Source organism: Toxotes jaculatrix, chromosome 11, assembly GCF_017976425.1.
Source record: "Toxotes jaculatrix isolate fToxJac2 chromosome 11, fToxJac2.pri, whole genome shotgun sequence".
NCBI lineage: Eukaryota > Metazoa > Chordata > Actinopteri > Toxotidae > Toxotes > Toxotes jaculatrix.
This window is the reverse complement of record NC_054404.1, coordinates 7842754-7869331: the sequence shown is the minus strand read 5'-3', so window position 1 is coordinate 7869331 and position 26578 is coordinate 7842754. Positions and strand designations below refer to the sequence as shown.

The window sequence follows — 26578 nt, the reverse complement described above, 5'->3', positions numbered from 1 at the left end:
ACATGAGTGAGTTAACCAATGATAAGTAGTTAATCTAATTACACACCATTGTGTTAAAGCTGCTACAAGCTGTAATTTCTCACTTTAGAGATAATACTCATTTTTGCATGTAACACAGGAGCAGTCGGCTGTATGCATATAATGATTTTGTGTAATTACAATACTTTTTCATCACTTATTTTCCCAAGAGCTTAGTGTATTCAAAACCATCTACCCTGAAATTTTACTTTCACACTTTTACTTTTCTATTAAACAGCCCAATCCATTTTTTAAGAGTGTAGTAATCATTAATATTCATTCTTCCTCCTGTCTTTTTAACATTCTTTCCTACATATATTTAATCCTTTGCCTCCCCTTGTTTTCTTTGAGGGGAAGAGACTGGTTTGTCACATTAACTTTGCTATCTCCACTTTTTCTCTGTCATACTGACTCTTTCTCTGCAAATATTCAAAAACAGCTTTTGAGGTGCATGAGAAAAATGTCAGCATACATTCTAATTTTGAAGAGTAAAGCCATAGAAATGTCATCTGAAAGATTCAGAAGTGTGAAATGTAATGAAAACATATTTGTCTGAAAGTGTCACAATCAACACAGCTGCCCCCTTAGGACAGCTGGGGAGAAAAAGCTGAATACCTTGTCAGATGCATAGCATTCCAGCATCAGTCATTTTTATTACATATGGCTTTGACTGATTTCTTAAGGTCATCAAATGTGAAATGTGCATCTTGAATTTCTACTGGATGCTACTGCAAAGATCCAGTGTGGTTCAGTTCCTTTCATCTCTGAAATAAATTGATTAAACTCTCTAATCATAAGAAAAATGTGTTATTTTCATCAGTTTTCCAAGATAGTTTCAGATTATTTCCTACCTCTCCCTGACCTCCTTATAGAACAAAAGAATGGCAGTCCATGTTTGAAAAAGGCTGTGCGGAAAGTCAGTGCGTCTGTGGGTGCATAGTTTAATCTGCACTGAACATACAACAAAACCCAGCCAAGTGTTGGCATATCATTATGAAATCATAGGGAGGTTACAGTTGCCAAGTTTATACTCTCTGACAATGGTACACTAAGCATCAGCAGTCAGATCCATATCAAAGTGACCTATGTCATCACAAGAAAAAAATGCAATCCAGTAGACTGGAACAAAAAGTGGCAACGTTGGAACACGAGCCAGAAACAAGGAGACAAAAGGAAAGGCAGCGAAAACACATGGAATGTATCTTCTCTTGAAATATAGTGGGTGTTGGGTTGAAAAAGGCTCATAGGCAGTATGCCAGACTTTGATAGATGCAGTTCAGGCTTTAACGTCGGTTGCTGAAGTAGTCATTTATCCAAACTGGACATACCTGGATCTCCACCAGGCCTAAAGATGGGATGTTCTTCTTGTCAAGGGCACCTTTAGAAAATGCTAGGGTGGGCGTTGTGCCTCAAACTGACTCACTACTGAATCAGCATTTGTTGTATACTGACATCCACCTGTGCATCTTAATTGATTGGACGTGTTCTATTTTAATCTTTTGTCCTTAATCGCTTTAAGTAGTTTTTCACTGGTTTTATTTTTCTTTTGGTCTGTTTAAATTTAGGGTTTTGCATGCAAGGACTGGTGCTTGGTGATGTGCCTCTTAAGAAACTAGAAACAGTTTAGTGTATGATTTGGAAGAATAAAAATCTGCCAAGTCTCGGCCGTCCAAAATATGACAAATACATGATTTTTAACTGCTGTCCTTGTATATTGTTGTGGTCAGAGTAAAACTATATCGCCCACCTTGTTGCACAAAGGCACCGTAGACAATCCAGATGGCGCTCTGAAGTGAAGTGGAGACAGAAGGTGGCGGATGGCCTCCTGCACTGTTCTGGCAGCGCACTGCCTGGATGCGCCTGAGCAGGAAGATCATGATACCCACTACAGGGATGGCTGCGGCTATGCACGCCCACACTGCCAGGTCAAATGGTGCCAGTAAAGAAAAAATGTTGATCTTCTCCTCTGACTTGCGCATCAGGATTCCCACTGAATAGTCCAGGTAGCGCTTGCTGAAATCCACCACACTCTCGCGCTCTGGGGTGATGGTGATGGCTGATATCGCCAAGTCAGCTCGCTGTGGATGGAGGGTCAAATGTTCCCATTTTAGTAATTTAATAACATTTCAGGGCATGTCTTACATGTTTTTATACACTGACAGAGAATCTAGAGAAAGAAACTTGCTTTTTTATCATTATTTTGTGTCTTTTCCCCTAGAAATACAGTCAGGCCAGTGTTTCAAACATATATCCAAAAGTAATGACCAAACTGGAGGGAAAACTGGTGTTCACATTTTCAATCCCAGAAGGAAGAAACCTACTTTTTCCCACGAAGCACTATCAGTCCACATTTTCAACTTTAAAACACATATATCTCTCAACTCCTTACCCAGCCAGACTATTTTTCTGTGCACCTCCATGCTCTCAGCAGGAAGAAAACCTTTTGATTTTCTAACACAATCATCTTTCTTCATTATTAAACCAAGCTTCAACTTACCTTACGTAACTACTCTATCATCTACCCAGTACATTGTTGACTTTGAAGCTAATAACCAGGGAGATCATTAGGCCTTAGTGGAGGTTTGAACTCTGGAGCGCTTTCATGATAACCTTTGAATTATGTCTGTATTATATCCACTCTGCATGATCTTACCATTTTATATTGAAAAATACGGTCATCAATCATTAATAAATGTAATATGGTTTTGTCTGACGTAACATAATTCATGTGTTTTATCAAGTGTCAAGTCTGTTTCTTACAGTCATTTCAGTCAGCACATGTGGCCTAGTGGCAGTAATCATTGGGACTTTTGTGTTTTAAGGTACCTTGTTCACTCTGTCATCTGTTCAGTCACACAGCTCCATATGATGAACAATGCTATAAAGATTGTAGGGTGAGAGTGCATGTTCCTTACAGTAATAAAAATCTGAAATTCTCAACAGAAACATGAATTTAAAGTCTTTATGAGGTAAATACTGAAGCTTTCACATAAAGACGAAATATATAAACATGTAAAGACATTTCTATCATTAATCTAGCCACTATGTAATGAAAAACATGTAAAACTCTACCTTTATCAAAAGGAGTGAAAATCCCATTGTTATTATTAAGACCCATAACAGCCTTTGTCAAGTTCTCAAACTTTGTCAGTTTCCCTCCAAAAAGCAGAGATCAGACCCACTTCATTTAATCTGTGACGTCACCCACTGGAGAAAATGGATTTGCAGATAGAAGCTGTTGGCTGCTTCTGCTGTTGTTTTTCTGATCTTTTCATCTTTGCTGACCCTTATAATTGGGCTCCCATTTCAAAACAAAACAATGTGGCTTCACTCCCAGAAAAACGATTTGGACTGAAATCTGGACATTGATTGAGATAAAGAGAAAACACTCTAACCTTGCCAATGAGTTCTCCAATCATGCCATTCCAGGATCCATTAGGGAGTGCTGAGCCGTACTTCCCATCACCGACTTGGTAGATGTCATACTTGAAGCCCAGGATCTTAGCAAGGGCGTCCAGCACATCAATCGAAAACCCCTTGTATCTCTTGGGCTGACCCAGAATGTTTTCTGCCACCATGACAAAAGGCTCTTCCTGTTTGATTGAATAGTGTACAGCTGGTTAAAGGAGTTTTTGGGAAATACATCACTAACATAATGGTAAAGCTGAGAAATATGAATGTGCATGGATTTTGTCTCAAAGGCCAAGATCTATCCTCAAACTCAGGAAAAAGTAAGAGTATGTGTGTATTTAATCACAGGCATGTCATTTATCAAGATGCACCATAATCTCCTCAGGGCCAGATTGGCAACTGAGGCGAGGACACATTCAGTCATCTTAAGAACTTTGGGGTGACACCTTTATGAAGAGCTTCGAAGGTGATCTAAGTTAAACTTCATCTTAATAAAATAGTTTCCTCGGCAACTGTTGACCTGTAACACATGGCACCATGGCAACTGCTATGGTTCATCAACGTGGAAATTGCCATTTTAAATTTATTGCACCCAACCATGGTTCTTCTTTATGGGTTGAAAGTGTCAGGGCAGAATTAAATGGGTGAAGGAGGAGTAAAAAGAGCTGAAGAAGACAGGGATAGAGGGACAGAGAAGAGGGGGGAGGTGTTAAAGTGGGCAGGGGCAAATGACTTGATTAAGTGATACTGCCAGGAGAGAGCTTAGCAGATCTTATGTGAATAAATATGGTCCAGGTAAATCATGTGTGAAGAGGAAAAACAGAAAGTGGGAGGGGAAGAGTGAGAGACGGTGAGGAGGAGGGAAGAGACTTCTCTGCTGGAACTGGTGGTTAGTTCAAGAAAAGCTGCTGCAGTGTAGGATTGATTTTTCTCAGCCTTCTGATGCTTTAGATTCACAGGACTAGATGGAGAAGAGGACCTAATATTCCCCATTCCACAGAAGAAAAAGTCACTGAATAGGACCATACAAGAGGTCCAGTTCTGATGCACCTGTGATAACAGCTCACTGAACCCAGCAAAACCTGGGATTTCATTGAGGCTTTTGTATATAACTGTAAATTCTCAAATAGTGCACAGCATCTTTATCTACTTCAAATATGGTAAGAACCAGACGTTTCTGATGCAGTATTATTACAGACAGGACTTAATTTGTTGATTCCCATGTTTTGTGAGTATACGTGACCATATTTTAGTGTTAAGCATTCATGGTGGCTGCTCTGCTTGTTTTTACATGTTAGTATGCTCTCACTGTTGTCCACTTTTAATGCAAACCCACTGCTTTATTGTGAATCATCTGCAGGAAATGTTGAGTGTCATTTATAGCAGCTTAACATTGAAAAAAAAAGGCACCCTGGTAATAATGAAAAGAAATTTATCAGTGCGTAAAAATAAACTGTTTTTCTGTTATAAAGAGGATTCACCGCGGTGTGTGTGAGTGTACTTCAGAGATAAACTACTTCTTAATCTGTGGGTGTAAAGAACTACCATACTGTGGTGTTTGTTTTCTTACTCCGATATTTGCCTACACAGGTCAAGTGCTAATAGATTCAGTGTACTCCCACAACTTACCAGTAGTGTTACAATTTTGAGCGTCACTCCCTGCATACCGCTCTCTATCCGATTCTCCTTTAGGCTACCATTCAAACCACGAGTGGAGTCCCAAGATGCCAGCTAACAGGGAGAAAGGAAAATCAGATAGATGAGAAAAAGAGATAAACAAAGATGTCGAACACCTCATTAAAATGTTTATCACAACAGAATTAAAGAATAGATAGTGTGCAGATAAGAAAGTGAGTGAGCTACAAGTGAGCAAATCATCCTGTTTGCCATTTTGTGACTCAGTTCATAGTAATAATGAGCATTGAGTGACCAATGTCTACATGAACATGAGAGCTGGTTTCCAAGACAACAACCATCAGCCATTAGTATGCTATTAGAACCCTCCATTCAACCTCCACCACTGAATGTTGCAAATCTCTGACACACTTTGAAAGCAATTTACATTATACTTTACATGTAATAATACAGATGGAGGTGATGATGAGGACAGACAGAAGAGCAATAGTACTATGTTAAAAATAAGTACTATAAGCAGACATCATGCTCATCATGTGGGGACTTCAGAATAAAAGCCAAACTCACCCATAGACTTTCAGACATGTTACACATCAGTTTAAGTTTGTTTATTGAATCTAAACTGAATCTCTCATCTTTAAAACTCTCTTTCCACGCTGTCAACGTTTTGAGCCATGTCTCAGGTTGCAAAGCTGATGTTTGTTAAATTCTTAATCAGTGCTGCTAGCTGGACAAGGATTCTCAAGGATCTGACACATCATTTGGAGTGGTCTTTTGAGATTTGAGGTGACAGGACAAGAATGGTGGCCCTAGGCCAAACAACCGGCCTTTCTGGCCTAAACACGACTCTCTCTCCAGCACATGTGCCCCCACGGCAGAAGCCTCATCCAGAAAGCTTTCCCACAGAAACGCACTATACTCCACAGCAAAGACAAACATCATTAAAACAGCAGTAAGCTTTTAAAGGTATGCAGGTTTTTAGTTTTGTTAAATTGCTCAATTTAAAATGTCCACATAATTTTATGCATATTTTGTTTTTGTTCTAGCTTCTCATTTTGGATCACTGGGGTCTTCTAATTAACTAGACGTATCGCAGTAACAGTTTAACATTTTCTTTGCTGCCATTTCTATTAGATTCAGTTCACTAAATATAACAGCATACATTTTAAAACACTAATTTATTTAATGCTTTTGAAGACTGTTAAACTATCTGTAAACATGTTACTTCTGTGAAGCTCTCATGCTGTATGTTATTGCTGCTACACTGTCACAGCTTGAGTTCAAACAGGAGAAACTGCACACGTGTCTCATTTTGGCACATTTACATCCTGCTGAATCTTAATGGGCAGCTTATGTGACTCACTTTCATCAGTGAGGGGAGACTTATACAAAATGCTGAAAGACTCTTGGCCTTTGAGAAGATGGCTCTGGACATTCCATTCAATATTAATTAGAAAAAGGTACCAAAGATCAAAACCGTGAACAGGAGTAGCGATATTTTTAAGCTTCAAGATTCCATCACAAGTCCTGCACTTAACTTTGAACTCTGGCTTCATAAAATATTGAGGATTCTTTGCTCTTTTAGTTGATTGGACATAGGCAGTTGAGTTTGAGCCTTGAAATAACTGAAAACAAAACTGAGTGTATTGTCCTAATATTGCTTTTTTTTAATTATTATTATTGTTATTCTTGTGATGTTTCATTTGGCTACAGTCCAGACTGATGAGAAACACAAAATGAACAAATATAAATCTCTGTCACTGACACTGTTTGCAAAAGCAAACTCAAAATTACAAACGTCCATGCAATCAGGAGAAAACAACAATTACTTCAGATACACAAGGCAGCAACAAAGGCTCTCAACTGTGAATGAAATAGAAGCTTGTGTGGCAATAAAAAACTTCAGAAGAATATTTTATGATCAGTTAAATCTTTTGTTCTTCACAAACCAACTGCAGAGCATGAGATCCTCCAAATACTCAGCCTTAAGAGTTACACTGCATTGCTATGTATAGCCTCACTGCAGACTGATCGTGAATCGTGTTTATAACCTGCCAGCTTGTGTGGGTGTATATAAACAGTTTTCTCCCCATGCAGGATGTTACTCATGAAATGTGCCTCCTGTCTTTATCTAAGCACCGTGTGCATGTCAACGATATGGAGATCAGTTGTTCATGGAGCTTTTCATTGTGAATATAATACAGAGATATGCGGTACGTATTTACTTGCCTTTGTGTAACGAAAAGCTAAGCAGTTGCTGCGCTGTACTTTGCTCAGAAAAATGTAAAATGAGATTGTTGATATGACAGTAAATCTTGAGTCATATGTGGGTAGTGAGTGCAATTCTGGAGACAAGTACTGCACAGTCTAATTGGAATAGCTTGTCTACTTGTTCATCTTTGTTTCCAGATGTGTGCGACTGTGTCCGGCCTGTCTGTGTGTGTCTGTGTGTGTGTGTGTGTGTGTGTGTGTGTGTGTGTGTGTGTGTGTGTGTGTGTGTGGCAAAATGTCAGTCTGCGTCGCCCGCTTCACAGCTATTTTCTCCATGAGCAGCTTTGTCCTCAGTGAAAAACTCTGAGCGATCTCTGCTCTGTAAACTGAAGAACACTAAACAGGAATGCTTCTACTTCACAGAGCTTTGCACATCAACACGCCACTGGGAAGGTCACAAACAATACATACAGCAAAGCCACATCACCTGCATATGAACGAGTAACACTTGACTGGACACACTCTGGTCTTTGATTACCAGCTTTGAATATGTCATTTGTGGAAGAATAATTGCTTTACTATGAAATGTAAACAAATTCTACAGGTAATTTAAGATTGTAAAGGACATAACGGTGAAACAGCATACATATATCTACTGAGAAAGAATGTATTATATAAAAATATGCTTAATGATACATGAAAGAAAAATGATTTTTGTTGCTTGATGCAAAAAAAGGCTTTAACAGCTTTTTTCCTACTTCTTTCCTGCTTCTGTCTTTGAAGTGTCAGCTCACTGAGGATTTAAGTTTTAGATGGTCTTCCTATAAATGTGCATAGGAATCCATCACCAAGAGCGTACCTACTACAAATGAGATCAAAACATTCAGTTCCTTCCCTCTGTATCTCTAGTACAATAAAGAATATGTTGCTAATGGATTTTTGCAATATCCTCTTTGAAAAGTCAAAACAATAACAGGGCTGCTATTTAGCTAATGGTTATGATGCTTAATACCTTAAAATAATCATCTGTAATGGGGCTGAGTAAATGCCAGTGACCGTCGGAAAACAACAAAGGGTTGGATGCCAAATAGCCCTGGATCAAATTGCGCCACAACTGTCTCAATTATAGAATCTCCTAAAAATTCAGAAAGCACTCAGTTCTCTTTCATGGAACCATTTAAACTGCATCATTATAGATGTGGAACTATAGTTCAAGCAAGTTGCAGCTATTCTCCTTTTCCTCTGCAAGTTGTGTCCATTGAATGCCTTCATATTGACAAGCCCATCATGCAGCTGAGCTTCTTATTGACACACGCTGCTTTGTCTGCCACACTAACTGGATTGACAAGATGCTTGTGTGTCAAAGTGTGTTGAGCATATATATGTCACATTGTAACTTCCTCCCTTATTTACCACTTGCGTCCTGTGTCGGGTGTGTCTCTGAATCCACTGTTATTCCTACTAAATATACCTTATACATGTCTGCAATGAGTTTATATGTATGAGTGTACATCCATGCGATTATATTGTGTCTATATAAGTGCATACAGTACATGTATGTTCCAGGCTGGAACGGTGCCAGGGGTGTTATCTCTAAACACCAGCAGGAACATGGTGAAAAATAAGCTGGCCATTTAAATTAGTCAAGCCAGGAGACATCTTATCTGTCCTGATATACCAGAGATGAGCTCGGCAGACATGGCACTAGTCAATTACTGTACCCTCTATTAAGCAACAAGAGGCAGGATTGACTTAATACCACTATGCTCGACAGAGTAACAGAATGAAAACCTGAAAAGCTGAGATGAAGGTGAAAAGAAATGAGCACAAAAAAAGAAAAAGGAAAAGAAACATGAGAGAAAGAAATGAGATGAAGTGAGATCATTTGTCTATCAAGCTGAAATCACTCTGAAAATTAAATAAAGAAACCATAGTGGGAAAATGAAAGTTCTGAATAATCACATTTTTTCCATTTTCCTTATTCCCACATTTATTTATTGTGCATGGTCCTTACATATAACTACAAATACAATGTGTTACTTTGAAGAAAAGCCTAGGCATAATATCTTTATCAGCAGATGGATAAGTGCACCATACAAGCAGGCAGAGTTATCCCCTATCCTCTTGTCTGCTTCACAGGAAATTGTTGTGTTGCCTCAAAACGACTGCATGCAACAGATGATCTGTTGGCTCTCTGCATACAGTGTAGTCTTCAAAAATACTGTTGCACAGTCAAAAAATGAACATTTAAAAGCGAGAGGGATTCAAATTTGCAAGTTCTCATAAAAAAAATGAATTACCAATTCTGTTTTCAACTGATCATATCCACTTATGAAGTGAAAATGATTTTTCTTTTCTTTTTTTTTTTTTTTTTTAACTTCATCTCGTGAAGTGAGAGCAACAAAGAGCAGGTACTGTCGGTGATGTGATGCATTTCAATGAACTCAGTGGCTATAAGGTTGGTAACATTTGTTCCGTATTGTTTTTATGATGAATTGGAGCACATGAGAGAGAATAAATTAAGGGATGCGGAGAAATATCATCCACTTTTCATCCAATTATTTGGGACTCTCAAGAGGATTTACTTTTGCCAGTGTGGAAGTAGGAAGGACCATAAGTGGGTACTGCCAGTTTAATGCTTTCCTTTTAAAGCAGACTCTTGTGAGAAAAGGCAATTTGCACACATTTACAGTTCAACATATTAAAGTATTACCATGTCACAGAATTATAATGTTGCTGCAGTTTATAGTTATATGGCATAATGGCTTGACCAGTCTAACATTGTGCTCTACACTGCTAAACTGGATATGGTTAAAAGAGCTCTAAGTAATTTGTTAATTTTATTGTTGATTGTCGACTGAGGAATTTCAGTATCAACAGGTGTCTGGCGCTGCTGACAGTGGCTTGTGATATAACTGAATGTTAAAATCTAATTATCACTTCAGAGATGGGTAATTATCTCATGAGAGGACAAATCCAGTGAAAAATATTTAGAAGAAATATAAAACAGTACAAATACTATATTATGGTGCAAATTCTGTGAAATACAGTAAAGATAATATTGCTTTCGAGTGCTGTTTTGGTTTGTGAAATGCCAATGTGTGTCTGGCTCTTTTTCTTCCTGCAGGTGAAAAGCCAAGCAGGTAGGGGAGGTTTCAAAACACTGTAGGAGCCAAAAAAGTGAGCTTCTAAAAACTAGACATCTCAGTGCCTGGCAAATTAATCATTAGATCAACTGCCCCATCAACCCCCTGCAGATCTATTGTTGGCAAGAGAGAAGCACCCTTTAGAGACTATTTAATGCCATTTCCACCTCATGAGCCGGTGAGAAACAGAGTTGAGGAACAGGATGAATACATTAGCTATCAACAACTGCGGTTTTGTAGACACAACATGCAATGTGACACATGGAGTTCATGTGACCGCCCCATTGATGAATACAATCAGAGGCTGAAGGGCTGATGATGGCTTATAAGAAAACTCATAACACCCAACACTAGTGGCAAGAGTCGGGCCGGTGATCAAGTGTCAGCACACTTGGCTTTGTTCTGGCACCAGACAACCGAATATGGGCCAGCTCTGGCCAATACATGGCTGCCAGATTTGGCAAGGTTTTAGAGGGTATGGACTTGGTCTGATTTAGGATAAGAATTGGCTCCAGTTAGCAGCACTTGGGAAAGCACTGGGCCAATGTTGGAAACCAGAATTGGAGGGATGTACTTGTTCTGATTCTGGAGTGTTATTCTTTAGACCTGGCAAGGTTATACATTAAATCTGCCAGATTTAGGCTGTTGATGACAAAACCATGTTGACTGCCTGGGAAGACATGGGAAGCTGCGTGTAATGAGCAACAAAAATCCCAGACTCTGTTTAAATTAAAATGAAAAAAAAAAAAAAAAAAAAAACTGACAGGGCATGGTAGCAGACTGAATCATCACTATAGTTTAAAAAAAAAAACTCCTTTCTCCAAAAACTCCTTTTAAATCTGTGGTCATTTTTTCTATTCCTAATGCTATTGGTATAGTCACATATCTCAGGCAGCCATGTAATCTATTATTTGGTACTGTATGTTATACTTTGATGCACTTTGTGACCAGAAAATTGAATGAGGATAATTTGCAGCTGCCCTTTTACAGACTATTCGCAATACCAAGAAGACATACAGCATTAGGGTAATATTTTTGCTATAAAATAGTACAAATGTGATTTTGAATAATACAATAATGCCAACACTGTTACTGTGGACAAGTTTAGGGATAACCACTGCACAATGCATGCAAGATGCTTGGCTAGGAGGAACAATTACTTTTAAATGAATTGACTATTCTCTATGAAGAGCTTCGCGTAAGCTGGAAGTCATTAGCAATATCTGCTTAGAGACGAACTGACACATCAATAAGAGCAAACTGGGAAACCAAAACAACAACAACAGCATCGATCACTCTGCAGCATCGCTGGATGGTGGAGAAAACTCACAGTAGCCATCCAGGAAATAGTATTTCAGTCTTCATTACAGTTTCTAACCAAAAAGACGCCTCATCTAAGAGCCATCAGGCTGGGGAGAAAATGGACTGAATGCAGATAAACGATGATGGAGAGGGAGGAAACCAGGGCTGAAAAATGAGGAGAAAGGGTTGGGGAATAGAACAAGTGAGCACCAAGAAGAGGATGTGGAGGATGGGTGATGAGATGAGAGGAAAAGATAGAGAGGAGAAAGGGACAAAATGAGGATGGCTCTGAGGGGTGGATGTGGGTCAGGGGGTGGAGCAGGACATGCAATCACAGTTCCACTCCACTCGTACATTGCAGAGGAAACCATGTAATGGCGTGGCATTTCTTGATGGTACACACCAGTTTTACACAAGAAAGGGTAAGGGACATGCTGAATGTATAAACATTCTGTTACAGAGAAGGAGAGAGGAGAGCTACATGAATCCGTGTCTGTTCCCTCCCAGTAAATGGTTCTGCCAAGTAGTGGGCAGACACACAGACAGACATGCCAGGTAATGAACAACAGCACTGAATGCATTTGGCATCCCATTATCTGGCCATGCTGTCCCCTTTTGCCTCTAATGATTCTGAGATACAAGCGCCCACATGTTAGTGTGCTCCCTGGCCTCTGTTGTCTGTTTGCCTGGCTGCATGCTCTTAGTGTCTCAGGTCCAAAACAGTGTGTACAATACATGTTTGTGTGTGAGTGCACTTTGAGTCTCCTCTGTTAATGTGTATCATGCTGTGTATAAAAGTCTGCCTCTGCTGGCGGACATGAATGTGTATGTGTGCGTGTAAAAACACATGGCACTGTTTGTAGTGTGTCGTCTCCTAGCTAATGCTAATGGCCACATTATGATGAATTGGCTTCACGATTTCAGTTAGGCTGAGTGGTGATTAAATCTTCATTACGGCTTCTGGTCAGTCCCTGGTCTACATAGATTGCCAAGAAACTCAATTTCTCTTCATTCTGCAAGAAGTCCCTGACTGAATCAGGACATCCACAGCGACAAACAAATTACAGCTCAGAGAGGAGTGTACAAATAATGCGCTCAATCTCTCACTTCAGCTTTACAGCACTCAAAGATCAGACAGGTTTCTCAGCAAAGAGTTTGACGGTCAGCTCACACTGCCTGCTCATTATTAGTAAAACACCAAAATGTCTGTGCTCAACTCATAAACCTCAGATAAATATGCAGATGTGAAGAGGAAGTGGTGTGTTTTGTTTTTGCTGAAACAAATCCTAATATGCAAACTCACCTTGTTTGTGTGTACGTTTAGTAGCATGAAGCACACGTTTGATTTATTTTAACTCAGCCTCAGATGACACATCACAAGCTAACATGGATGATATGGTGAAGTGGAAGATTAAAGGAGTGAGATATGGTTAAATCACGGGATCCAGTAGAGGGCACCCCCATACCTGACACCTCACTGACAAATGTTAAACCCTGTGACCACACTTCTCAGGGAGTACAGCTGATTTTCTATTCTACGAGTAAGTTAATTGCATTCACCTGACATCTAAGAAAAACTTTAAACAGCAGGGCTTTGGATCCTGAGGATTAAGACTGAGAACCAGTGGTCTATGGAAAAAATAGCTAAAGCAAAAACAATAGATAGTTCAAAGCCTTCTGTGCAGTATTTGTTCCCATCAGGCACTCCACTGGACCCCCAGAATTTGTAGAAGAAATGGTACTCAGTTCATTTCCCAGACGACAGGCATACCACATATCTTTGTTCTTCCCTGGTAGTAAATGAGCCACACCTGGCATGTACTGTATCTACCTGACAACAGGTGTGGAAAATTAAACATTGGAGAGGAACAAAAACCTGCAGGACACCAGTTCTCAAGGACTGGAATTGAGCACCTAAACTTAACTTGCAGGGGGGCCTAGAGATAATGAGGAACAGCTTAATTTTATTTCTCTCCTCACACAGTAAGTGGTCACATCGAGACAATGCCTAAGAAAAGCTGTTTCCATCAGTGGCTTCACAGTACCTGCTGTTCCCTCGACACCTACAGAATGGACAGTTACATAAGTCCATGCAAAAATCGCATCTAACAGCAAAAACCTTCTAAAATTGACTACTACACAGATGCTTTAATCGAACAGTCTGTGGTCTAACGCATGCAGTATATAACTGGTGCAGAGCACAGTTGCTTTGGGAAATGAGAAAGTTGTGGCACCCTGCCGTGGAATACATTATTCTAACAAACAGCAGCTGCATGGTTATTTGTGACATACTGTAGGGAGAAAAACCACAAACCACTATTAGTGAATCTCTGAGCTAAAAAAAAAAAAAAGTATTTGCACATTTTTCACAGTTTTCATTGTATTGTTCTGTTGTGTTTATCTATTTGCCACACTGTGAAATTTGGCCTAAAACCTCAAGACAACATGCATATGAAATACTCTGTACTCACCCGTTTCACATCTTTACCAAATGTCTCACTGTAGCTGGTTCCAAGAATCTCAAACTGAACATGAGAATTAGAGCCTTCAGCGCGGAAGTCCATCAGTCCTGTCAATCCACTGATCCGTCCCTGTAGAAACGACAAGCAGAAGCTATTTACTGTGCTTGCTTACTTTCTGTTTATGATCTTTTGGTGTAGTAAGGAACAAAAGACAGAGCCTACAGGCCTTAATTAGTACATACAATGAACTCCTTTGCACATTATATTTTTTTTTACAGTTTAGTAAAATAAACTGTATTCCACCGATTTAACTAACTTTCCTCTAGACATACAACCGTACTATGCAAGGGAAGAAACTTGAACTAATAAACCTGAGCTCGGACTTTGGTTGATGGTCATATACTATGAAATTATTATTGTAAAATGGATTGTGACATTTTACAGTATTTTATGTTATCATCAAGGGAAGTTTTCATTGTGTTTCACCCCCAGTCATACCATGTGTTTCATGTAAATCATCGATTAAATGTACCATTTAAAGGGTGATTTATGTGTCATTCAACCAGGCTTGTAGGTACAGTTACTGTACAACATAGTACAAAGACAAATAATTTCAGACAAATTTCTACTGTGGTAAAATCACCTTTTACAAAAAATTCTGAACTGTAACAGGAATCAGATCGATTTAAGTTAGTTTACAGTTTGGAGAACCACTGCTTTGTTTTTTCTTCATGCTTCATGCACTGCTTGGTCAACATATGTCACAGTTGAGATTAAACCAGTGTGACTCTCTGCAACAATAAAAAATTTTTATCATCAGACTGAAATGGATGACATCAAGCGACTTTCTAGTATTTGAAGTCTTATTTCAATTAGAGAATGCAAAGTGTTACACAAGCACAAAGAGATGAAAGCCCAGAATCTGCACGAATCCACCCTGAGACCGAACCTGGAGATCACATTTAATAATCAGCTTCCTTGAAGGTATTTTTAAAAAATAACTACATTTGAATCTAGTGAGAGTCTCCAGCAGGGATCATAGTTCAACAGAGTTTGCCAAGTAGTGCTTTGTATAAACCACCTTCATACTCTGTACTTATGCTTCTAATAAATATGCTTCTCATAAATAAATATTACAGAAGCTGTCATTGATCACTTCTTACAAAACTGCAAATAAGAAAGCAAAGAAAGGAAGCCAAAAAAAAAAAAAAAAAATCTTCAAACTCAACCTTTTGGATGGTGTCCAACATGGACCATCCTCCATTCCATGGCTTGGTGGACTTCCTCATGCAGTTAAGGCTGGCCATACTGTGCCACTTCCTGTCCTCCAGTTTCCTGTAGAAGGCGTTGGCCAGCATCAAAACACTGTCATACAGGTAGAGGTTGGACACCTGTTGGAGGAAAAAGGCAGCCAGTTTTAATAAATGCATTCTTGGATTTTGATGGTAGTTTGTATTCTGCAACGTACACTCCAAGGACCTGTGGGAATGAAGCACAGGTATTGATAGAGTACTGTGGTGTGAGCTAAAACCAAGGCAGAGACAACAAAAATCATTTTTGGGTCAATCATTGTCCATCTAATGAATTTCAGAGCTGCAATCAGCTCAGCTGTCTCCCTCCAACTGCAATGCACCCTGTCAGGAATCATGACTACTGCCTCCTTTCATGGTGTGACAGTGGATTTGATAGGTCCTCTGGGTCGAGTCAAGTCCTCCCACAGCAGAAGATCCATGGAAGCAATACTAGCTGCCACTCCAGGCACTCAATTCATGACACGTTTGGACTTTAGTCCAAGCCTCTCAGTGGTAAGACATCATGGAAGTCAAGTTAACTTGCCTCAAGGTCACTCACTCAGAAGCTATGTTGAGGTGATATCTGAGGTTACACCTCAACTGACGGGCGGTGAGAGGGATTACGACAGGACAGCGCTGCAATCTCTCCTGTGTTTAACTATTCTGATGAATGCTTTAACTGCCATTACCCGATATTTAACCCTCTTTCATGTGAATTATTGAGAACTGTGCGTGCACACACCACATGGTTTTGCCATCTGTCCACATTATGGATAAAAAAGAATGTGAACATTTCAGCAGAGATACAGGGAGCACAGCCATTGCACTCCAGATGGATTGAGCAAAAGAAAAGTCTTGTGAGGTGTAAAGAGTCGCTCTCAACAGAAAGTAATAAGTAGCAGGGTGAGCGAGGTTATAACAAAGACCCAAAGAAGAGAATGACATTGTGTTAGAGAGATAACAAAGCTGTGATGGCACTGAAGGGACATGTCCTCTTTACCTACCCTCATTGTCATCCTAAATTTAACTTAGGTTGGGTTCCTGGTTGACAAATCTATAATACAAAATATTGATAGCATAATCTGGTTTAGAGCATACAGTGACTTCCCCTCAGGAAGCCTTTGTTAAGAGAGAGGTATCTCAGCACTTAATATTCAAATACTCAATACAGCCTTGTCCATCATATTCTACGTTCCATGTTCCATGTTGCACATTCACCCTCCTTAAAGCTCAGAATATCCACTGAATAAAGCTTATTTTTATTCCTAAAAAAAATGTAACCATTGGATTCCACTGTGTCTGAATTCAGACTGACTACAGCAACTGCTCTGTGTCAGTGAGCATATGACACACTTTTTACAGCCACCGCCAAGCCTACAGTGGGTGACTGCTGGAGGTGGAGGTGGTGGTGGAGCATCACTTCAAGTGGTGAAATTATATGAATTACAAATCAAATATGGCGCAGAAAATTGAAACAAAATGGATGTACATATTGTTTTTTCTTTTGTCTGTACCCAGAGTATGTTGCATTACTATATGCCACAAATCAAACTAATGATCGTTACCTCTCAGATGTTTTATTTTTAAGATTTTCAGTGGATAAAATAAGAGGATTGTGCAGCCATGACAGAGCTTCCAGCCAGTAAACCTTTAAGTGGTTTTTACCTCCAGAGACTGCAGATAGCCTTCCTGTGGGTCACAGAGCAGAGAGGAGATGCGATGATTGTTCCTCATACAGCGCACGTTGGTGTCCCTCCACAATGGGAAGATCTGACGAATGATGGTCATCCGCCCCAGAGAGCTGTGAACCAGCTCCATGATGTCTGCATCACTCACCTCCTGAAGGTAAAGCCAGCAGGAGGAGTTTAGTTTAACACGTCTTTACCTTCATTCTAAGTGTAAAATGTAGTGGCACTTGTGCAGCGAGGAATCATGACACAAACTATGAATCTGCAGTTTTTGAAAAGCAGTTTTCTCAGTGGTAATTTGGATAAGAAACAAAACCTCTGAGGGGTTTGCGTTGGCTGTGCCTGCTTCTTTAGCAATTAAAATACTGGATGACATACTGAGTGGCTACAGAGAAATCAGTTCTGCAACAAAATGAGACAGCTGACAGAGGGAAGGGTTGAAAAAGAAACTTTAAATATGCTCAACTCAATTTTCAGAATTTTCTTTTCTGTTGCTGTTTGTAGGATATAAACCCAGTGCACATTAATAGTGATCATTCAAAGCTAAATTCACAAATCACTGCTGTCCCAACATTGGTTCATTTAATGACTTGAACCAACTGAGTCCATGTTTTAGGCCAAAAGACACAAACAAAAAAAAATAGAACTTATCTTCTAGGAAACTTCCCTATGTTGTTCACATTAGACTGACAAATCAATGAACATTTCAAGTATATCCTTCACAATAATAGTGCAGATGACCCTTAGCCCTCTTGAGTGGAGTGATGCATGTGTGGAGGGTCAGTGGAGATTTACCCTCTGTGCTCTTATCACATTTCTAGCTTGACAACTACATTCATTGAGCCACATGTTGCTCCTGGTGGCAGATTAGCATAACCGCTTGTTGTGAGACTTGAATGAAATGTGGGAGCTTGCTTTCACTGTGAGGGTTGTAAAGGCTGGCAGGAGCCTGGGGAGCTGATGGCTCGGAGCAGTGAGATTCAAGATCACCTGGTTAAAATGAATGTCACAACTTAGTCATGACCAGGCAGCTGAATAGGAGTCGCTGCCCGCAGGCATACTAAAAATCTACAAATCCAAGAATCGCATTCTGATAATCACTGTGTTCATCTGTCCTTGCATGTGTTTGAATGAATTAAAACTCTCTGTGCCATCAGACATGTTAGGACTGTCTTAGAAATCAAATCAGCGGCTTAAGGAAAAAAAAAAAGAAGTAGCTTTGCACCTCCCTTTAAATCTAGTTCCCCTTTAGAGATAAGCATGAATTGTAGATAAATCATCTGCAGTTAGATAAATGCTTGGATCCAATTTACATGGCAACTCGTATTGGTCAAAGTATAAGCATCTAAAGGGCTCTATGAGAAAAACAGGATTTAAAAAGGTGGTGGACTAGTAAGGTGAACTACGGTTTCACGCTATTTTCTTCTGAAAATGAGAAGAGCCCTGGAGACCAATATCTGTGAGGAAAATAGGTCGGCATGAGTAGTAATTGAATTTTCTTGTTAGCCTTTTCAACATGTCTGTGTTATTCTCATTTCAAGGTGATTGTCAGCTTCATGGGCAGTTTATCTTGGGTGATGAAATGAAAGGCTGAGATAGCGACAGAGAGAAGAGAGAGGGAAAAAGAATAAACAAACATTGAAGAGAGAAACTGGAAGAGAGAAAAACAGGGATGAAGAAAAAAAATCTCTTCACTGACTTTACAAAAAGTAAGAGAGCGAGAGAGAGAAAAATGAAAATTATATATTGACAGAAGGATTGAGAGGAAGCGAAAAGAGAATGGGGATGTATTTCATAGTTCACAGATACAAACAGGAAATGTTTTTCCCTTTAAGTGTGTACCAGGGAGTGATAACCCCATCCCACCAACCATTTACGGAACACCATAGAAATTAACATGCCATTAGTTCATACTTTCCCAGAGTCTGATGCAATTAAAGCTAATGTCTTGGTGGAGGTCTGTGGTAATTGACTGAGAGACATGCATGGGTTTGTATGTGAATACTGCTGCAGATTAAGAATTACTGTTTCTATCTCATCATCTTGTTTGAGACTACAAATGCCTTTTTGGAGACATATCAGTAAAATAATATGACTTTAAGTTGCCAGACACAGAAAAGTGTCAAACAACTCAAGGTCTCATTAGCTGTGGTAAATCAATACTTTGTACATGTGTATGCTGACATGAATGGTGACAATTATAAAAAAAAAAAAATAAGGTCATTATTTCATAAAAACTTATTAAATTCTAAAATGAGGTAATTTGGGCTGCCAGATAGCAGGGGGTTTTCAAAACACTGAGCCTCATTAACTTTTGTAAATCAATATTTAAGCTACTGAAATATACTGAAATGCTGCATGGTGAGTTCCTAACTAAAACATAAATGACAACTATTTAATATTGTTGGTTAAAGTCTAATGTGTACTTCAGCCAATATGTGTTTTCAGCTTCAGTATCAGAGTTTATTTGCCACACTGCAGCAAATTCTGCTTTTCCCCCAGTACTACAGCATCTTCATATTTCTTTGGGTGTTGCCTAAACAACATGGTTATTCTTTTGAACATAAAAACATTAATTATGCTCTATGGATTACAGATCAATAAGTGTCATGTTTTGGATGGTCAGCACAGGTTCAGATGCTCTTATAAGTGAGTAGGTGATATTTCATTAAAATACAAGGACATTGATGTATGCGTGTGTGTTAGAGAGAAAGCTCCTATTAGGCACAGCAATGTTAATATTCAAGGTAAATCAGGTGGGAGTAACCTTTTATCTAATGTCTTTCATCCACTGCTTTTAGTGTTGGGTCAATCCTATGACTCCCCTACTTCCAAATCACTTTGAATCAATGGAAAATGCAGCAATGAGGCACTAAAGCTAAAGACAGAGTCCACTGTTCTGTATTCACAAAGTGCACCTGAATTTTGTGCTGTTACAGCCACTTTAGAAGACCATTTAGGGCAATGTCAGACACACAGAGCACCGGTACAGAGACACATGAACATCAATGGTTAAAGGCAGGCAATTATACAATATCAAATAAAGGCTCAGTCCCTTAGGCAGCCAAGATAAAATAAAAAACAAATGATGTGCTTCTGATCTAATTGAATATGAAAGTGTACAGAGTGACAGCCTTATAAGGTTTTCATGTATCTGTGCGTGCCTTGGCAGCATATGAGACTGTGTTGACAGAAGCAAAATGACAATGAGGTCTAAATTCACTCAGGTGCAAGGTGCATAAGTGTGTTTGTGTTTGGCCTCACCTCATTGGCATAGACCCAGTGACTGTCCTTGGATGCCAGGTTGGTTTCCACAGCCTGAAGTGATAAATAAAAAGAGAAAGACAGAAGAGAAACAGAGAGATAATTTAGATCACATTAAGAACCTTGTATGCAATTCAGTGAGATCTTATAAAAATCCATGTCAGTTCTCAGGTATCTCTGGAGCTTGATTTGTAAATCAAAACATCCTGGATGATGGAGAGGGTGGACCAGTGGGTCAGAGGGAAAAAAAATGCAAAATCACACTGCCTGGAGGATACAGAACAAACCACCCATATAAATAATACTATGTTGAGCACATCTGCTACATATGAGCTGAATATTTTTACATTTTCTGTGAGAATGAAGCCTGGATGCACTACAGATATACATATTATCCCCATATGATATGGGACTTCATTAGTCACACTCATTTCCCTTTACCTTGTAAAATACATTTTGATAGTGACACAGAAAGTGTGGAGGCCACAGAAATAGGTGCTAGTATTGAACATAAACCTGTGACCTGTCAGATTCAACTATTTCGAAAAAAAGAGGTGTAGTGAGGTGTTAAAACTATTTAAAACTGACCAACAGTTTCTGCTACCACAGATATCAAAATTAGTTGCCTCATTTAAATTAGATGGGGTCACCAGCTTTGGTATTTATTATGGACCTATACTTATTTATTGAGAGGACAAGCTCTGCCGTGAGAGTGCACAACTTTTTCCCAGAGCACGACTCCCAGAGCACATCTAAATTTTTACAAAGTAGTCAAATGTTAAGAGGTAGAAAACCTTATTCAGACACATAATGGCTGCTTTGTGAACATTTTGGCTTTAGTCAGACATGCTGACATGCTCTCCATTCCCTGTCAGAAGCCCTTATCAGGCAAATGCATAAACCAGGTTTATGAAGAAAAAAAATGTTTCTCTAAGTTTCTCTTCCTCAATTAGTTAAATCAGGTTTCTCCTAATGTTTAAGAAATCAGGTTACAGCAGAAAGCGCAATCTGGTTACTGAAGTGTATCTAAATTCACTAAATGACCTAAAACCTCTCTGTACAGGTGAAAATACCCCCCCAGAATTACCATTAACCGTCCGTTTCATTACTGAGTTTGTGCACCTGTCACATGACTACACACATCTGACATCTGTTATGCTTAATATCTCTGCTGCAAATAGTTGTCATTAGTGTGTAAATGAAGCCCTTTCACACAAAGCAATGAATACTGATACAACACATAGCAACAACATATAATCGACAAAACCCTGCTGCATTTTAACTCAACAACACAATGCTCATCAATAATAGATGGTGCAAACCACAGAACCAAAAAACTAATTTACCTTTTAACCTTGAAAGAGTCATGATTTGATTTTAATGCTCCTCTCATTTCCAGATTGAACACATCAAACTGCAGGAGGACCATACGAGTGCAAGAGTAATATTTACCTTGATGGTTGCAACATTATCAAATGGATGCTATGAAACATCAGACAGATGCTAATACTTAGTGAGTATAGATTTATGCAAATAAAGGGTAAGAACATGTCATGGGGACTACCCTCATGCAAAGAAAGTAGATCAGTGCTTCTAATCTTTTTAAAAGTTATGGTTTTGTATTTGTCAGCAAGATTTCTGGGCAACATTTATTGTTCCACAGACAAAATGGTTAATATCAGGCTTGTGTAGTGACTCTGTTGGTTACTGGTGAAACAATTCAGCTGAATTAAACCATAGTTAGATCAAGAGGGTCCAGGTCAGTAAACAAAAAACTGCCATGTTTCAAATTTGTCCATGAAGAGACAATTCGTTTTTGGTATACAGCACAACTTTTTCCAATCCAATCGTCACAATGCACACGGTATGTAGATAAAGAGCAAAGTCTGCAAAGTGATCCACATTGTCCGCTGTGCACACGTAACTGCAAGATCCTAAAATGAAAAACATTGATCATGCTGTGATTTCAACAAGGACCAGACCATTAACTGCACACACTGACAAAGTTAGTACTGTAGTTAATATTGTTGTTTGTGTAATGAAGGCATTTATCATACTGCAAGTGACTTTCAATTGTGTTAAAGGTAGAGAAGAAAGACAATATTTCACTACTGTGCTGTACAACCTCCAGGCACAACATAACACCGGAGGGCCTGTACGTGTGTATATGTGTGTGTTTGTGTGGCTGTGTGCATTTGTTTGCAGGTGTGGAACAAAGCAGATTTTAGAGGAAAATGAAGGCTACAATGCTAAAGGTAAAGCTGTAGGGACCACTTTAGGCAAATGGTGAAAAAAAAGAAAAAGCAGAAACAGATGAAAGTGAACTGTGCTTTCCTCTGTGTGTGAGATTTTGTTTTTGGGGAAATAAACTCTGAACAGTATTATTTTTAGTAAAATGAAAATATTGTTAATGGATGTAATTATATGGAAGCATCATCTTCTTAGTGTTTTAAAATTTCATTAATAGTTTTTAGTTTCCATCTTTTCCTCTTAATGCGCTCTGTAAAAAATATCATTTTGCAGATGGTGCAAAGCCGATTTTTTCGCTTGGTTAATTACATTAGCACTTGAACCATCCTTGAATAACACAATAGGACTGTTTGCTTTGACAAGAAAAATAACTTGACACATCCTCTCATCAGTAAAACACAGTCTGTGAGGCTGTGACCTCACAGGCACAACAATTCATCCTTAACCTTTAAGTTGAAAGCAGTCAAAAGATCACTGGGGGGGTTCTGTAATCTATATGATGGAAAAATATTAGCAAAATCATTGTCCATGCGTGCGTAATTCATTAATTCAAATTATGATAATGTCTCTCTGGTCTGAAATAAAATCTGACAATGAGAACCATTGTCTGCCTTGAAGAAAAACCTTGACATTCAAGAGAGACGACAGCTCCTTGAACTGCATTCATTGTTCCAGACAAAATCTGTCAGATGCCATAATGGTAAAAACAAAGTCAAGTACTGTTGTGTGGGCTAGCTAATGTGTACCAGCTGGGATGCAATGTTTCGCTGAAGCCTTAGCCACAACAGAACCCACCGCTTGACAGTTTCAGCACCAGTTCACAGCACCAGTCAACACTGACGACTGTAGATACTCTAGACATAAAGCCTTGTTAAGCTAAATGCTGTTTTTGAGCTGCTGTTTAACCTTGCGGCTGGATGGATGTGACAAACACATAATTGCTGACATACTTAAGTGTTTGAGACCTGCTATGACAGACTGAAAGCTCTGCTGTATATATAGGCGATAACTGTGAGGTTATTCGCAAGTTATCTTTGCCATTTTCTCCAACAACAATCTAAGAAGGCAAAGTTGAGAACGACAACTGATATATACTGCACATAATAGAGACTTAACATTCCTTGCTTGTTTAGTTTTACCTCTATTTCTAAGTGGCCTATGGTTCAGATAGTTTTTCATTCAGAATGTGAAACAGGATTTTAATTGAAACTAGCCTGGATGCTGAGAGCTCAGAAAGCACAAAACCTACAGTTCTTAAGGAAGTTGCTCTTTAGGATTTAAAACTTGCACCTCTTAAATACAAAATCCCCTTGTGTCTCAGTACAATTCCTACATTATTTTACCTAATCAGCCCTTTCCTAATCGCACATAGTCCCATTTCAGTTGAACTAAGCAAGGGTTTTCCTTTTTGCTTTAAATTTTTCACACCAAAGCCTAAAAATCCAGTTGAGACCTTAAATGTTATCGACATCCAAGCAGAGTAATTTTGCCTTTGTGTGTTTTCTTTCTTTCCATTCACTGCAGGAGATGACGCAACAGTGAAACTCTGGAGAGAAATGTGGTTTTGGAGAAGGAGGCACAGCCAAAAGTCTGGAGTGACATCTGAGGAATATTCTATACTGTTGATACAGCCATAGCCTGGCGACGGTAAGATCTCTAATCAGAGAGGCAAAGTACCCCAGGCATGTTCTTATACAGTAGCAATCCCACAAAGGCAGCCAGAGAATGCCAACTCCAATTTAAAACCGTGACAGCCGAAAAGGGATTGAGAGGAACTGTGGTTAGAAGGATGTGAAAATAGGTGGGGGGAGGTTTGGGCAAGCTTCAGAAGACTGAATACGGATCTCCTGAATGTGAAAAGATGAGAGAGCTGAGTGTAAACTCATTCAATACAATTATTTGTTACAGCACAAAATCATGTTTGAATATTTGAAAGCAACGCCAGTTTGGGTTATACAGTTAGTTGTCAATTTATTAGGTACACCTAGGTAAAACTAATGCTATCTATTACAACAGTCCTGCAATAAATCCTTGGTTGTAGTGTTCGGTTTTTGGTGAAACTGTTTGAGAGATGTGTTGATTCAACTTTATGGTCATTTTAGTGGTTTCAGTTTGTGGGTCAGTTTACTGTATTACGTTTAGACAGGTGTAGGTGGGTCTATTGTTTTGTCCACCCCCATTTATATCACTCAGGGTAAGGAGGGTAGCCTGAAGAACAGAAACACCTGTCTGTGTAACACGTTACAGTTTAACTCCTGACACACAGGATAAACAGTATTCATGCACTGTATATAGATAGATATATATACTATATGTATGTATGCACAGTATGAGTGTATGCATGTCCTGGATGTCTGCATCTACATAGCTATCTAAACCAGTTATTTAGACCCATGTACAGCAGACATAATTTTATATTCGACACATAATGCATATTCTCTTTTACTATTCTACTGGGTGTTCACCATTAAGCACAACATGACAACATGGAAACAACATGCATAAACCTAGATTTCTGTATTTATGCATCATTCACCCACTGTGTGTTAAATGACTAGCAATTTTTCAGATTTGTGAAACTGCAGAGTAATGGTTTTCTGTTCTCATTAAGGCAAAACTAATGAAAACATTTTTGATGATTAAATTAATTGTTTGCAGTAATTAAAAACTAATCAGGAGCTTTAATTCCATCAAAAATGCCATCTATTCACCATTAATCATTAACCTGCAGCTCTTCTTATTAATAAGAAGCCATTGTAAAATTACCTAAAACGCTTGATTAATCAGTGAGTGAATAAAACAGCAGTAAGACTACAAGTTAAGCCAAACTGTTTGCTAATTCAAAAAATTGCAGATAATCAGCTGTATGCTTGTAATATGTGCAGTGCAGTACAGTATCTTTATCACAAATACTGTATGAATTCCAGCTGTTATATTTTTACTTGAGCTGGACTAAAACTTATTTCTCCAAAGTCAGGATGAGATGGGGTACACTGCGATCCAGTGTAGTGCTGTAGCGGTGTAGGGGTTGTTACAAATGTCCGTGAGCGCAATTCCGGCACAGACAGAGGGCTGGTAAAGAGACAGGCAGGGCTGGTAAAAACTTTACCAGCCCTGCCCAGCGGCCCATATTATTATGTATGAAGCTGCCAGTCAGATTTATTTACTTATTAAGGAAAGCGCTGGAATGATCAAAACCTAGCAGCAAAAAAAATAAATAAAACTGACAAAATTCCTTGGTGAACACTGTTTGTATAATGACAATTTCCTCATTTGCTCACATTACAGTGTGAGATTGTAAAGAAAATCCTTATCCTCCAGTTTAGATAATGATCTAAATTTCTTACAGTACAAAATCTGTAGTATCACCATGTGGAAGGAATAAGTCCCTCTCCTCCCAGCTGGAAAAGCATAACACACACATTTGTTCATTCAGTCTGTTTGCTGTTTACTGAAAGACAGCGATTTACAATTTTCTTGTACAAGACAGGACTTTTGATGATGACCATTCAGTGTATCCATATGAATCTCTGAATCGTTACCTACCTACCTACCCATCGATCTGAATCGATTTCTTCTACAGGAGTAAAGATTGACTGATCTTTCCAAACACATACCTGCTAAAGGGCATCCACAAAAATAAATGTCAGACTATTGTATACAACACTGCCTGAAATCTGTATATTGCATTTGCAATGTTCAGAGGGGAGGGGCAGTCAACAAAATTAACGAAAATGTTAATAGTAATGCTGATTCTAACTGGCCCCAACTCCCCCTCCTACCTAAGGCCATTTGCTGTTTTATTTACAAAGACATACGCCCAAACAGCATTATTGAAAATACTAAATTCAGTAGGATGACACTGACCCTGGAACTGAGGTAAACAAAGCTCATTAGCA

General features: G+C 39.0%; 1 protein-coding gene across 1 annotated transcript in view; it reads right to left on the bottom strand.

Moving 5' to 3' along the window:
* The window catches only part of grid1a (glutamate receptor, ionotropic, delta 1a), a 205503-nt gene that overhangs the window by 14324 nt on the left and 164601 nt on the right, over positions 1-26578 (bottom strand). Inside the window, exons 5-11 of the mRNA XM_041050454.1 lie at positions 20430-20483; positions 17143-17316; positions 15415-15576; positions 14195-14314; positions 5059-5160; positions 3414-3611; positions 1762-2096 (exon numbers count right to left, since the gene is read on the bottom strand). Of these exons, the coding sequence (XP_040906388.1) occupies positions 1762-2096; positions 3414-3611; positions 5059-5160; positions 14195-14314; positions 15415-15576; positions 17143-17316; positions 20430-20483 (1145 nt within the window). The remainder of the gene's footprint in view (positions 1-1761; positions 2097-3413; positions 3612-5058; positions 5161-14194; positions 14315-15414; positions 15577-17142; positions 17317-20429; positions 20484-26578) is intronic.